This window comes from Heliconius melpomene, chromosome 1 (genome assembly GCF_056956725.1).
Source record: "Heliconius melpomene rosina isolate 202511_hmr_F chromosome 1, ASM5695672v1, whole genome shotgun sequence".
Lineage (NCBI taxonomy): Eukaryota > Metazoa > Arthropoda > Insecta > Lepidoptera > Nymphalidae > Heliconius > Heliconius melpomene.
The window spans coordinates 17011188-17023906 of NC_140389.1; the positions used below are offsets into that span (position 1 = coordinate 17011188).

The 12719-nt window shown below is 32.6% G+C and overlaps 1 protein-coding gene across 1 annotated transcript; it reads left to right on the forward strand.

Moving 5' to 3' along the window:
• The first annotated feature begins 994 nt into the window (after positions 1–994).
• Positions 995–12638, forward strand: Bmcp (uncoupling protein Bmcp mitochondrial). Its single transcript, XM_085194171.1, has 7 exons — positions 995–1355; positions 1599–1746; positions 3494–3698; positions 7479–7736; positions 8043–8132; positions 9292–9542; positions 10091–12638. Exons 1-6 carry the CDS (start codon positions 1292–1294, stop codon positions 9409–9411), a joined length of 885 nt encoding a protein of 294 aa, XP_085050297.1. The 5' UTR covers positions 995–1291; the 3' UTR covers positions 9412–9542; positions 10091–12638.
• The last annotated feature ends 81 nt before the right edge of the window (positions 12639–12719 follow it).

The following is a 12719-nucleotide window of genomic DNA, read 5'->3' on the forward strand; positions in this document are numbered from 1 at the left end:
TATAGTTCAATAAAATGTATTAATTTATATTGTAATGTGGGTTTGAATTATCTAATTGAATTCAGCCTCTCATAAACACACGAAGAATAATGTTTTTACATATTTTAGCTCATTTACCATCCATATAAACGTATACTTTTTTCATTTAGCTTATATTAAAATAAACTAGTAGATTGTACAGTTCTCTATTATTTATTTAGTAAATTATTAAAATATAGATATGAGTGAGATATATATGCACCAACGTGTGAACACCTCGCAGGTGCTTGCCGTAAGCTCCTTTTAATCTGCGTTTTAAAATCAACTGTGATCCATGTCGGCGGCAAGCTCGCAAGCCATCGCAAGCCACGCCAAACATCTTGTGCAGACGTTTGTGATGGTCGACACTTGGCGAGCATGTATATCTATATATATAAAAGAACATGTTCTCAGTCTTACTGACTGAAGTAAGACGTATGCACAGCCGTAACTGCTGATGATAGAAACGTGGAATTTGGACAGATGTTTACGTTCGTCATCTGGACATCCACTAAGAAGAGATTTTAATTTTTTTAACCCTAATGGGATGAAATACGGGTTGTAAGTTTGTACAGAAAAATCTTTACATCGCCACAGATTTTTATAAAATTTGAAATGTAGAATGTTTAAAATATTTCATTGAACACGTGTTTCATGGTATATTAGAATTCACCCCTAAGGGGGGTGGTAATAAGAAGGCGAAGCTGCGCGCGTCCTCTTGTATAATATGAATTAATTATACCACCGTTCAATGCACCTAAAGCAGTTCATACATATTTCCTAGGTTCTCTCAGCTTATACGTTTTCAAGATGTAGGGTTGTTTAAATATTTAAAATATAATAAAAAGGGGAAACATACGACCGTATACAGTATAATATTATTTATTGCGTACGGTTCGATATAGTAATCTCAGGTTTACAATACAATACTGTCATTTCATTATTTTATAGTTTAATCTGTTACCAAATTTCTTCTAGTTTTCAATTTCAATTGACAGTTGTCAGTGAAAGATCTTTCCAGTGCACTGTGCAAGTGGATATAAATTATAATCGTAAATCTTCCAATATAAATTAGAAACCGCCTTTCCGTGATTTATATAGAACTTTTAAAAGGCACAAATTGTTTACTTAACTTAAAAATGGTTTCGTTTAATTCTGTCTGATTCTTTAATAAGCTAAACTATAAAAATCCGGTATCATCAAGAGCCTTGCACCGGCTCGCTTAGAAATTATATAAAATTGGCGTTTTTCGTATTAGTTAATTTTGCATGTGATGGGAGATAGAGATTGGAGACCGTTTATTTACGGCGGCTTGGCGTCGATCGTCGCCGAGTTTGGTAAATCTTTTATTATAACCTCTGATTAATAAATATTAAAATACCTATACAAAAATAAGTTATAAAACCGTTCGATTTCGTAAACCTGGTGTTCATGGTCATTACATTAATTATCTATTTATATTTCTATTTCTTATTTTATGGCTTAAAGGCGACATTAATTATGTATAGTGTCTTAATGCTATATTATTTTCAATTTTTTATTATTTTTAATTATTTTATTAAATATTAAATCATAATTAGGTACATTTCCAATTGATACTACTAAGACAAGACTTCAGATTCAGGGTCAAAAGATAGATCCTAGACATGTGGAGTTACGATACACTGGTATGGTTGATTGCTTTGTGAAGACTTCTCAGCAGGAAGGTGTTAAGGCGCTTTATTGTGGGTAAGTTAATATAAAACTATATAATTTAATATTGTATATTGTGGCACAATTTCTGATTGTAACCTCAGAAATGATAAGTCTAATTTCCTTTGAAGAAGGGTTATAATGAAAACATTTTTTGATTCCTTAAAAAAGATTGATGTATAGTTTAAACAATATGCAAACTAAATAGACTATAAACAAACAAATTACTATAAAATAGAGGGAAAGGGAAATGTAAAAAAATCTAAGATAAGTGTATATAAACAGTGTGATAATATTCATTAGTAAAGTCATAACCATCTATAACTAAACACTTTGGACTAGAATATTTTTTGTCATCTTCACAGCCTACTTCATAATGGTAATCCCAAATGCTTAAAGAGCGGACAAGGACAGGAAAACTAATGTCAAGAAATTCTGTTTTCTCCTTTCCACCTTATTTCAATATACTGCATGATGAGTGGTGGAACTCAACTCCACAATTTATTTTGCCACATCAGTGAAATTAAAATAATTATTCCTCCGAGGAGGGTAAAAACCCATGTCTATTGCATCAATCCATCACATGCTATCCCATTTCACCACAATGGATACTTATTGATGGAATCATGAAATATATTTCGTTGGTTTATAGTTCTTTTAATAGACTACTATAAATGTATCTTATCTACACTACTCCTATAACTATGTTTTTTATCTGACTTAAATCCCTACATAATACTATTATCTTTATATCTCTATGTAGAATAGGAAAATTTGGGGAATTATCTTCTATCAAGAAAAAATATTGCATAACTTAAAACTTGTTTTATTTTATGGTAAAAGATCAGAAAAAATTTAAAAATAAAGTTCTCTATATTATTGATAAAAAAAATGTTTTCTATATAGGTACTTAAACAAAGTTTGATTATGAAATTATCTGTGAGGTTTATTTTCGGATTTTACAACCATTTTAATTTTTTTTAAAGATCATACTGGAAAGTCATCTTATGTATGGAGTTATATGTTTAAAGTCAAATTTTTGTAGTGCTCAATAATTAGCTAGTAGTTAGCCAGTAGCAATCATTAATGTGGAGCGACATAAGTATTTTTTATTTTATTTTGGTTTCCAATGGTTGTGGGTTTAATCCTCAAAGGGGTATCCCTATATATGGAATATATGGTGTTAAAGTAGAGAATAAAATACTCTGCCTAATTTTAAAATTGCATATTTTTTCTGAATGGAGGGTGTGGCTGATTGTTTTTGTTTATGGTCTTTCATCAACTGAAGATTTTCCTACACATCATAATTGCTAAAGCAATAAAATATAAGTTGTTATTTTATTAAACAGTCTTGACTTTAAATAATTATTGTTATGAATGTTCTAGCATTGTTATGTAAATATAAATGTGAAATGATTTTATTGTTTCATTTTGTTATCTACTCAAGGAGATTGTTTATTGAATTGTTAAAGACATGTGATTTTTGTTTACATGGAACATTTATGTATTGTTGGATCAGCTGTTTGTTTCATGCAGCTCCTGTGTATAGCTAAAGATAATTTAGTTTTGAGTGGCGGCACCACAACACTTACTATACCAGTAATAATGTACATACATTCGTACATAACAAGCAATGTTTCCCAGATATAGATATGTCAGTTCATTTCTTACTGATGATTTCAATTTTCACTTGATTAAAACTGATTTTTCAATTCAATAGTTTGTAATACATTTTTTTTGTCTAAATTATAAAATGAAATCTTAAACAATAAAAATATTTTAGCATTTGGCCAGCAGTCCTCCGTCAAGCTACTTACGGCACAATCAAGTTCGGCACCTACTACTCTCTCAAGAAGTATTTGGCGACGAAACGGGCAGATGGAGGCACTAAGGAGCACCTCGCAACTAACACCTTTTGTGCGGCGTTCGCGGGCGGCCTGTCGAGCGCGATCGCTAATCCCACCGATGTACTTAAAGTCAGGATGCAGGTTGGTTGTCAGTGAATGCGGTCGATGGTCGCGAAGTCGACTTCCATTCGATTAGGTACTATTATTATTTATTTTTACGCATACAGCAATTAAAAGCAACCGTCAATCGGCACATATGAGAACATGACACTAGATTATCTGTTATGTGCAAATTCTATCCGAAGTTAAAATACGCACAATTTAACTCAAAACCGGAGTATGTGTTTTTACTGTGCCACTGTTCTCCTAGATATAGAAAACTACTTTGCTAATTTTGTAGTTAGCCACAAAATAAGAAAACATATTATATTATATGTTTCAAAGATTATTTATATCAAATTACTTATATATATGTCCGTCATGACGAGGCCGTTGTGGGTCCGATCCCCACTCGAGGAAGTGCAATATTTATTCGCTATGGTGTCGAGGCAAAGCGCAGCGTTAAGTTCTGCCACTCAACACTCAATGCTTCCAGAATTCGGCAGAAAGTGGGGAACGGGGTGTCTTAACACTAGGTTCCATCTGCCTACCCTGCTGTGTGCGCGATACAGAGTGAAGCTGATTTTTTTATTTATAGCTGATATACAGAAGGAAAACGAACATTTTTTTTATGTCTTTCGTTTATAGTATGAACTGATTATTATTTACGTTTGTAGTAAGTAATGAGAGCGTCTGGTGATCCGCTTTAAACTGTGGCTGTTGCCAAAACTACGTCATTTTTAATTTTCTTACATTTAGAAATCTATAGTCATGTAATGATTATGGATTATAACGTATTTCTACAAGCACTGTTTAACTTGCCGTGTTAATATGTGTTATTAGTTAGTTGTTATTGTTTACATTATACTTATTACGTATACAGGATCACAGCGCATAGACGGCGTTATGTACTTTCCATATTGCGTATTAGAGAATTTTTTAATTCGAATTCACATCCTTCTCGTACAATTAGACTAATTCCTAGGACGATGAAGGTTTTTTTAAAGGAACATGAAATAGAAATGAAAATGTAACAAAATTAAAAATATCTACAAATAATAAATACATAAATTATTAAAGAAATAAAAAAAAACAACTAAAATATCTTCCAAAACCCTTAGATATTAATTACTCATTCGAAGCGGTGCCAAATGTCATATCACACAATCTGACTGAAACTAAGAGAATACACATTTGGCTGTTAATTATATTATCTAAAAACTAACGATGCTATAGTTTCACGATTATTTATTTTCTAATCTGAATTACTGTCGTATTCTAATAACACGATAGTACCTGCCTCAGGTTGGATTAACGGCAATATCCATACATTAAAAACTGACGTTTTAGCTAATTCATAATAAATACTAGTGGACCCGAACGCGGCTACGCCCGCTTGAACTATAAGAATATTTATTAAATATATTTATGAAATTATTTACAGTTTTCAATAGAGAGATGCGTTAAGCAAGCTTATTTTGGGTGACGTTTTCTAACAACAAACTTTGCAAATCGTTGCTTAGCAACGACGGTTGTTATTAACATGGCGGAATAAATTGTATGTCAAATTAATAAATATTTTATTATTTGGTATATATCGAAAATATTACAAATATGAGAAAAAATAGTATCCTATGTTCACCCCGAGACCGTCAAGTATCTCTGTATGAGTATTTTATCACAATTAAATTAGCGGTTTGGCCCTGATTGCGTAAAAGACAGACAGACAGACAGAGTTACTTGCGAATTTATAATATAGGTATGGATAAAGGCCGTCGTGGCGCAATGGCTGTTTGATGGCGTTTAACTATAGGTTACGGTTAGTAACCTTACTACGCGATGGTTGTGGATTCGATCCCTACTTATAGAACAATTATATTTAAATGATTTTTATTTCTCCGTTTTGATAGGTAAAGCGTTGACATCCGTTATTTAACACGCAATGTCTCGGAAATTGGGCGAAAAATAGCGATCGAACCATCAGCTTAAAAAAGTCAATCTGTTTTTCGTGGGAGGGCTGGAGAAAATACTTCTCTGATCTGAGTTATAGAATCATAGAGTTTAAATTATCTTTACATGTGAAAGATGCGTGAAACAAAAAAACGCCAGTTAAATGGAATTAATGGACTGAAATAACTTTGTATAAAATAACATTTGGTTGATTAAATTAAATATGGAGTTAATCCCCATTATTATCAAAAATGATTGATGATGTCTCTGTCCTGTGTCAAGATTATGTTCTTAGAGAGGTTCCGGTTTGGGTCCGCCGAGTGTCAACAGTGTATAGCAGGTTAAGCAGAAAGAAGGTAGTGTTACACTTCGTTTTTCAGTTTTCGCCTCCATTTCGAGAAATTTGGCATTGAGTGGCGGAATTAAACGCCGCAATTCATGCAAGTCATAGCTGCACAAGAATTTATGACAGACATGATTATAATAAAATAATTGTTTTATATACATAAGTATAATGTTATCTTGTTTCTTTGTCACGCTCGCAAGCGTGTTAAGGTTAGTAACCTTGACTATACTGTGATTATTTATGTTTGAAATATACCTAAGTATATTGAATATTGGCTAATATTTTAATTATATCTAGATTTTATTTACGTTGTTATGAATGATGCTGTATTGAATATATTTTAGTGAATCTCTCCTTGAAGGAGAGGTATAAATTAAAATATAGCCCAACAAGAACTGTATGAATTACCGGAGTTAAGCGCGGACTCTTGTACGGAACGCGCATTTTAAATACCGCCATAGAGACACCCCCGGTCATACCGCACCGTTACCCCGTGAGCCCGATCACAACACTCGAGTACAGTAGGACACGACGCTAAGTGTTATCTACTCCGCCAGTTTCTATATCTGAATATTATGCTCACGACTGTACTTATGTATAGCGTGACTTTGACTCAAACGTCTGTTCGGAAACTTCATAAAGTATTTGGGCTACACTAATGTTATCATACTTATTTTAATATGTAAATACCATCCACACCACCTGGATACGTGGCACTCCACTACTGTGCGGTTTCGTAGAAATTTCCTTCCACGCGCCACCGAAGCAGTGTGTCCAGATCGGTACGATATGGGTACCTTCACGAAGCGCGTCTATCTCCACCTCAAAAGCCGGCAACGCACCTGTAGCTCCTCTGGTGCTGTACGGGGTCGTGGGCGGCGGTGATCATCATCAGGTGACCCGAACGCTCGTTTGCCTTGTCCTTTTTCCATAAAAAAAAATGTATTGTACAATATTTAAATAATTAATTTGAACATAAATATAATGGAATTGAAGCCGATCGATCCGTGAAAAAATAGCTACCATTCCTACGATCTGACTTTTTATACAAATTTTCAATATTTTTTTGTGTGTATTCAAAACGAAAACATTTAAATAAGTAGTTTAAAATGCTAATCTTTATTCGAACAAACAATAATACATTCTATGTAACAAGTTTAGTAAATATGTATGTATTTATTAATAGATCCCACATAGAATGTTGACAAAACATTCTGAACAGGTGTTGTTTATATTTTGTAATGTATTTGCGCATTTGTGGAGGTGCAATAGACGTATTGACAGGTATATGTATAAGTCGGTGTAAATTTTTGAAATTATTTATAGATTTATGATTGTCTTTGTTGATATGGTAAACGAAACTTACGGCGTTGAGTTCCGCGACTCAACAATGTTATAATATTTCAGCAAAATAAAGAACAGATTAGTGACTTATTAAGGAGGAAGAGGACCTTTACGTTCATAATGTCTAAATGAGGAATATGTAAAATGAAAGAAACTACGAAATAAAAAAATATCTTTTTCAGGTAGGCGACGAAAAACGTAACCTAGTGCGATGTTTCATAGAAATATACCAACTGGAGGGCACTAGAGGGTTGTGGAGGGGCGTAGGGCCGACGTCACAGAGGGCGGCCCTCATAGCGGCCGTAGAGCTGCCAGTTTACGACGCGTGCAAACGGAGACTCATGGTCCCTCTGGGAGACGTGCCTTTAAATCATTTGGTGTCGAGTTTGTTGGCCAGTTTGGGAAGTGCGGTAGCTAGCACCCCTTTGGACGTTATACGGGTGAGTTGCAGCAGTTTACAGATTGCTTATGCTAATTATAACGTTTCCAAGAGGCGCGAGTTGAAATATCGCTACGTATTTTTTTTATATTAAAAAAAAAGGTCTTTTTATAAAATGTCTATTTGTCTTTTCAATAATTGTTATTTGAATTATTTCTTCGAAATAACAAGGAAGTCGAAAAAAATTGTGTGTGTGTGTGAGCGTTTTCTTAGATAGCCGTGCCGTATGGTTTTTGAAATAAACTTATGCACAACTGTAAATACTTGTATAATATGATTATATTAAAATATTTGTTTCTTATTACAGACAAGGTTAATGAACCAAAGGAAGGTCAAGGATCACATAGCGAAAAGTCATGAAAAAATATATAAAGGGACTATAGATTGTTTTGTACAGGTAAATATGTATCTTATCCATACCTATATTATAAATTCGAAAGTAACTCTGTTTGTCTGTCTGTCTGTCTTTTACGCAATCAGGGCCAAATCGCTAATTTAATTGAGATAAAATACTCATATAGAGATACTTGAGGGTCCCGGGATGAACATAGCATACTTTTTTTTCTCATATTTGTAATATTTTCGATAGATACCAATATATTAAAATATTTATTATTTTACATACAATTTATTCCGCCATGTTAATAACAACCGTCGTTGCTAAGCAACCACTTGCAAAGTTAACGCATCTCTCTATTTAAAACTGTAAATAATTTCATAAATATATTTAATAAATATTCTTATAGTTCAAGCGGGCGTAGCCGCGTTCGGGTTCACTAGTTCTTATATATATAAAAGGACTTGTCCTCACTGACTGAGGTAAGACGCGCGCACAGCCGTAACCGCTGTGCGTAGAAACGTGAAATTTGGGCAGATGTTTACTTTCGTAATCTGGACATCCACTAAGAAGGGATTTTGAAAAATTTTAACCCGAAAGGGGTGAAATAGGAGTTAAAGTTTGTATGGAAAAAAAATTAAATAGACACCGATTTCTATAAAATTGTAAATTTTGATCTATAAAAGTATTTAATTGAACACGTATTTCATCGTTTTCTAGAATTCTCCTCCTAAGGGTGTAAATATGGGGTTGAAAGTTTATATAGAATTTTTTTGTAATCGGCACCAATTATTATAAAATTTAATTTAGGCTCTTAAAAATATTTAATTGAACATGTGTTTCATGGTTTTCTAGAATTCACCCCCTAAGGGGTTGAAAGTTTGTATGGAAAAATCTTTAAATCGCCACCGATTTTTATAAAATTTGAAATTTAGACTCTTAAAAATATTTAATTAAACATATGTTTCGTGGTTTATTAGAAATCACCCCTAAATAAGCAAGCGAAGCTGCGCGCGTCCGCTAGTAATAGATTTTTTTTTTTACATTGTCTTACTAGATAAACTGCGCTGTTAAGTTCCGTCATTCAACACGAAATGTCTCAAATTTAGGTGGAAAGTGTCGTAAAAAATCGTAATTGTGTGTCGTAATACTTATTGACCCAGATTCTACCAACTGTTTTACGATGTCATTATCTTCAATGAGCTAATCCAATTTCCAGACAGTCCGCAACGAGGGCTTCCTAGCGCTCTATAAAGGGTTCATACCGACATGGCTGCGGATGGGGCCCTGGAATATCATTTTTTTCATTACCTACGAGCAACTCAAGCGCCTCTACTAACTCCTCCACATAACCCCCGACACGCCACGAATCTCCTGGGGGAAGCTGGGGGGGTGCGGGGAAATGCAAAAGTGTCTGGGAAGATGTGGGCGGTGCTGGGAAATGATGGGAGGTGCTGGCTTTTTAATAAGGTCAGCTTAGTTTAGTTGTTTTATAATGTTTTTTTTTATTTATGATGACGAATAAGAATGAAAATAAAGTAATATACTTCGTTATTTGAGTAAGTACAAAAAATAAAAGAAATTAAATATTTTTAAAATTTTTAAAGTGTTGTTGCAGTAGTAGTAGTAGTAGTATTATTAGTAGGAAAGGATCATAAAAATTTGAACGCAAAAAATATTTTACAAAATTTATAAATAAATGGTATATCGTTTCGCAGGCGCACAAGGGTGTGACTGTAAATGACTGTTGTGGGTTCGATCTACAATCGAGGGAATGAATTATTATTTGTTAATATTTTCATTCTTCGCTCGCGTTGAGTTTCGCCACTCGAAACGCAATGCCTCGAAAAATTCGGCAGAAAATGTGGAGAGTGTCTTAACACTAGGTTTCCTTAGCTTTCCCTGCTACGGGATACAGTGTGAAGCAGAAAAAAAGAAATAATGTATCGATATTAAATATGCCATATTATTTTTTTTCTTACTTTTGTAATTTTATAATATTATTTCTTCTATTTCAGGTGTAGTGATGTCCTCCCTGTATGTAGAACTTAGTTTTAGTTTTAAGTATAATATAAACTATCTGTTTCTATACTACTGTGTTTATTTACAACACGTAATGTTGTTTTATAAAGTAATATTCTAATTTTCTTAGATGTATGTATTGAAATCTCAAAAATGCCTCGATTTTTATTTTACTTAAGTTTATCCTTTATTTTACAAAACTACTAAGTAGTGCTAGTAGATTTAGCTACATATGTATATTTTGTATTTAAAATATTTATCTGTTTGTGTTGTAGCTTAAAGAAACGCCATATTTAAATAATATAATAAATATTAGTTAAAAATAAATTCCGAACCAATGTTCCTAAAAAAAACCTTTTTTATAAAAACTTTTAAACTCTATACATGCTCTTAAAATTTTTGAAATTTCATACTTAGGGAAGAAAATTTATAAAAAATCCCTATAGAGATTATAACAACATAAATAAATTGTAACAACCGTATAAGAGTTTCGACGTAGCTTGAATGTATGGCTTAGTGGACTTGCACTTGGACGCTTTCCAAGAGCCTCTACATATATTTTTTAATATGTTTTCTAAAAAGTATACAGAGATGATTATGTGTTTTAATAATATACAAAAATCATTTCCCAGTTCCTTAATCTATAGTTAAATAAAATTGTTTCAAAAAACTAGTTGAAATTTACTTTTCATGCTTTTAAATATAACGTAGAGCTTCTTAATAGGTGCCAATGCATTTACAATTTTATAATTCTTTTTTGTAACACTCGACGACTAAGACTCATTAAGTTTGTCACAATTGTCAATGGCAATTAAATATTAATTGACGTATCTAGGTATACCTTAGCTATAGCTAAGCATGCATTTCTTTGTTATTTCTTTATAAAACTTAAAATGTATTTATATAATAGTTATGTAGATATTTCTTATGACTGTAAAAAATCTATCGATAAAAGGAGATTGTATTTACTTTTTTTCTTTAAAAAGTGTAAATACAGAGGTTTATAGAAAGAAGAATCACTTTGACTTTAAGAAAGACGTATAAAATTTTACCAAAGGAATTTTAAATATGAGATCAAGGAGTATGTGGTTTTTGGTTTGGGTAACTACAATACCTATTGAACTTTAGAATAGCCAGTGGCGGATTAGCCATTGTTACGGTGTAGGCTCTTAGGCGTATCTAGAGACAAGATGATCTTTTTAACAGATTTTTTGTATTTTTTTAAATTTTACCAGACTTTATTTTTATTTGGAAGCCAGTCGTCGCGTGGGGGCACAAGCGTGTGACTGTAAACGTGGGCTGCGAATTAGATTCCCACTTGAAGAAATGAAATATTTAATATTTCATTCCATTTCGATTTTTTCTCTCCGGTGTCGAGGTAAAATTAGCAATGCTTTTAGAATTCGGCGATAAATGGGCAATGGACTGCCTTAACATTAGGTTCCTTCAGACTACCCTGCTGTGTTCAGGGTACAGCAGAAAAAAATCTGAAGTCCGGCAATACTACGCCGATGCATTGGTTGTCAAGTATTTTCCGCCTTTATTTTTAAAATTCTTGTATTTGTTACAATCCATCAATTTCGTTGCAATTGTACGAAGAATCTTTTTTAGGAATTACATTTTCCTTTCTCTTTTCACTTAAATAACGTGAGTAATTACGAATTAGGGCGGAAGTTGACCGTTTCACTGTAGAATATGGAAATTTAAACCGTTAAATGTACAAATGACAAGTAACGGGGAAAAATTATTCACAAAATGTATTGTAGACTTGTATCTGTTTTTTTAAATCGATTTAAGTAATATAAAAATCAATCCGCAATTCCGTCTTGAATTTAAATCTATTTAGCCTTCTGGTATATCTGCCGCTTTTATAAACGATAGTACTTTTGAAGTTATTTTCAATGAAGGAAATTATTATTTATAGGTAAAGAAACAGATCAACATTTGAATTATAGAAAGAAGCATTTCTTAAATTTTATAATTGTACTTTTTTTATTTCTCAACTTAATATGTATAAAGTGATTTTCCCTTTTTTAACAAAAAATGTGTTCTTGTAAAAGGAATTTCCTTTCTTTTTAATACAGTACCGAAAGTTTCTGTGATATACCTTCATTCATTTATTCATGACTTCATTTACATTAAGGGCGGATACACATTATAGTGACAGTCACGGTTTGTTCTCTGTCCGATTTCAGTCTGTTAAAAATATTTTTATATGAGAAACAATGAGAGTATTCATATTGTTCGCTCCAATCACCTAAACCCACCCAAAAACCTATAAGAATATTTATGATACATGATTATGAGATAGGATAGGGCACTGTAATGTAAATCATCTTTAAAACTCGCCTTATGTTTGAATAGTGATCATATTCCCGTATCAATAATTAATTTCTATGAAGAAATGCCTCGGTCGATGTCTACAGTAGTCTTTGTACGTTGTACATATTGTATTTATTTAACAATTAAGTGTCAAACACGCTATTGTAGGTACAAATCTAGCCAAATGTTATTATAACTGAATAAATGTTATTTTGGTGTTTATTTGTTTTGTTTTATTTTAACCTGCAATAAAACGACAATTATGTTCTCGGCGTGTTCTTATATTTATTTATAGTTAACAAA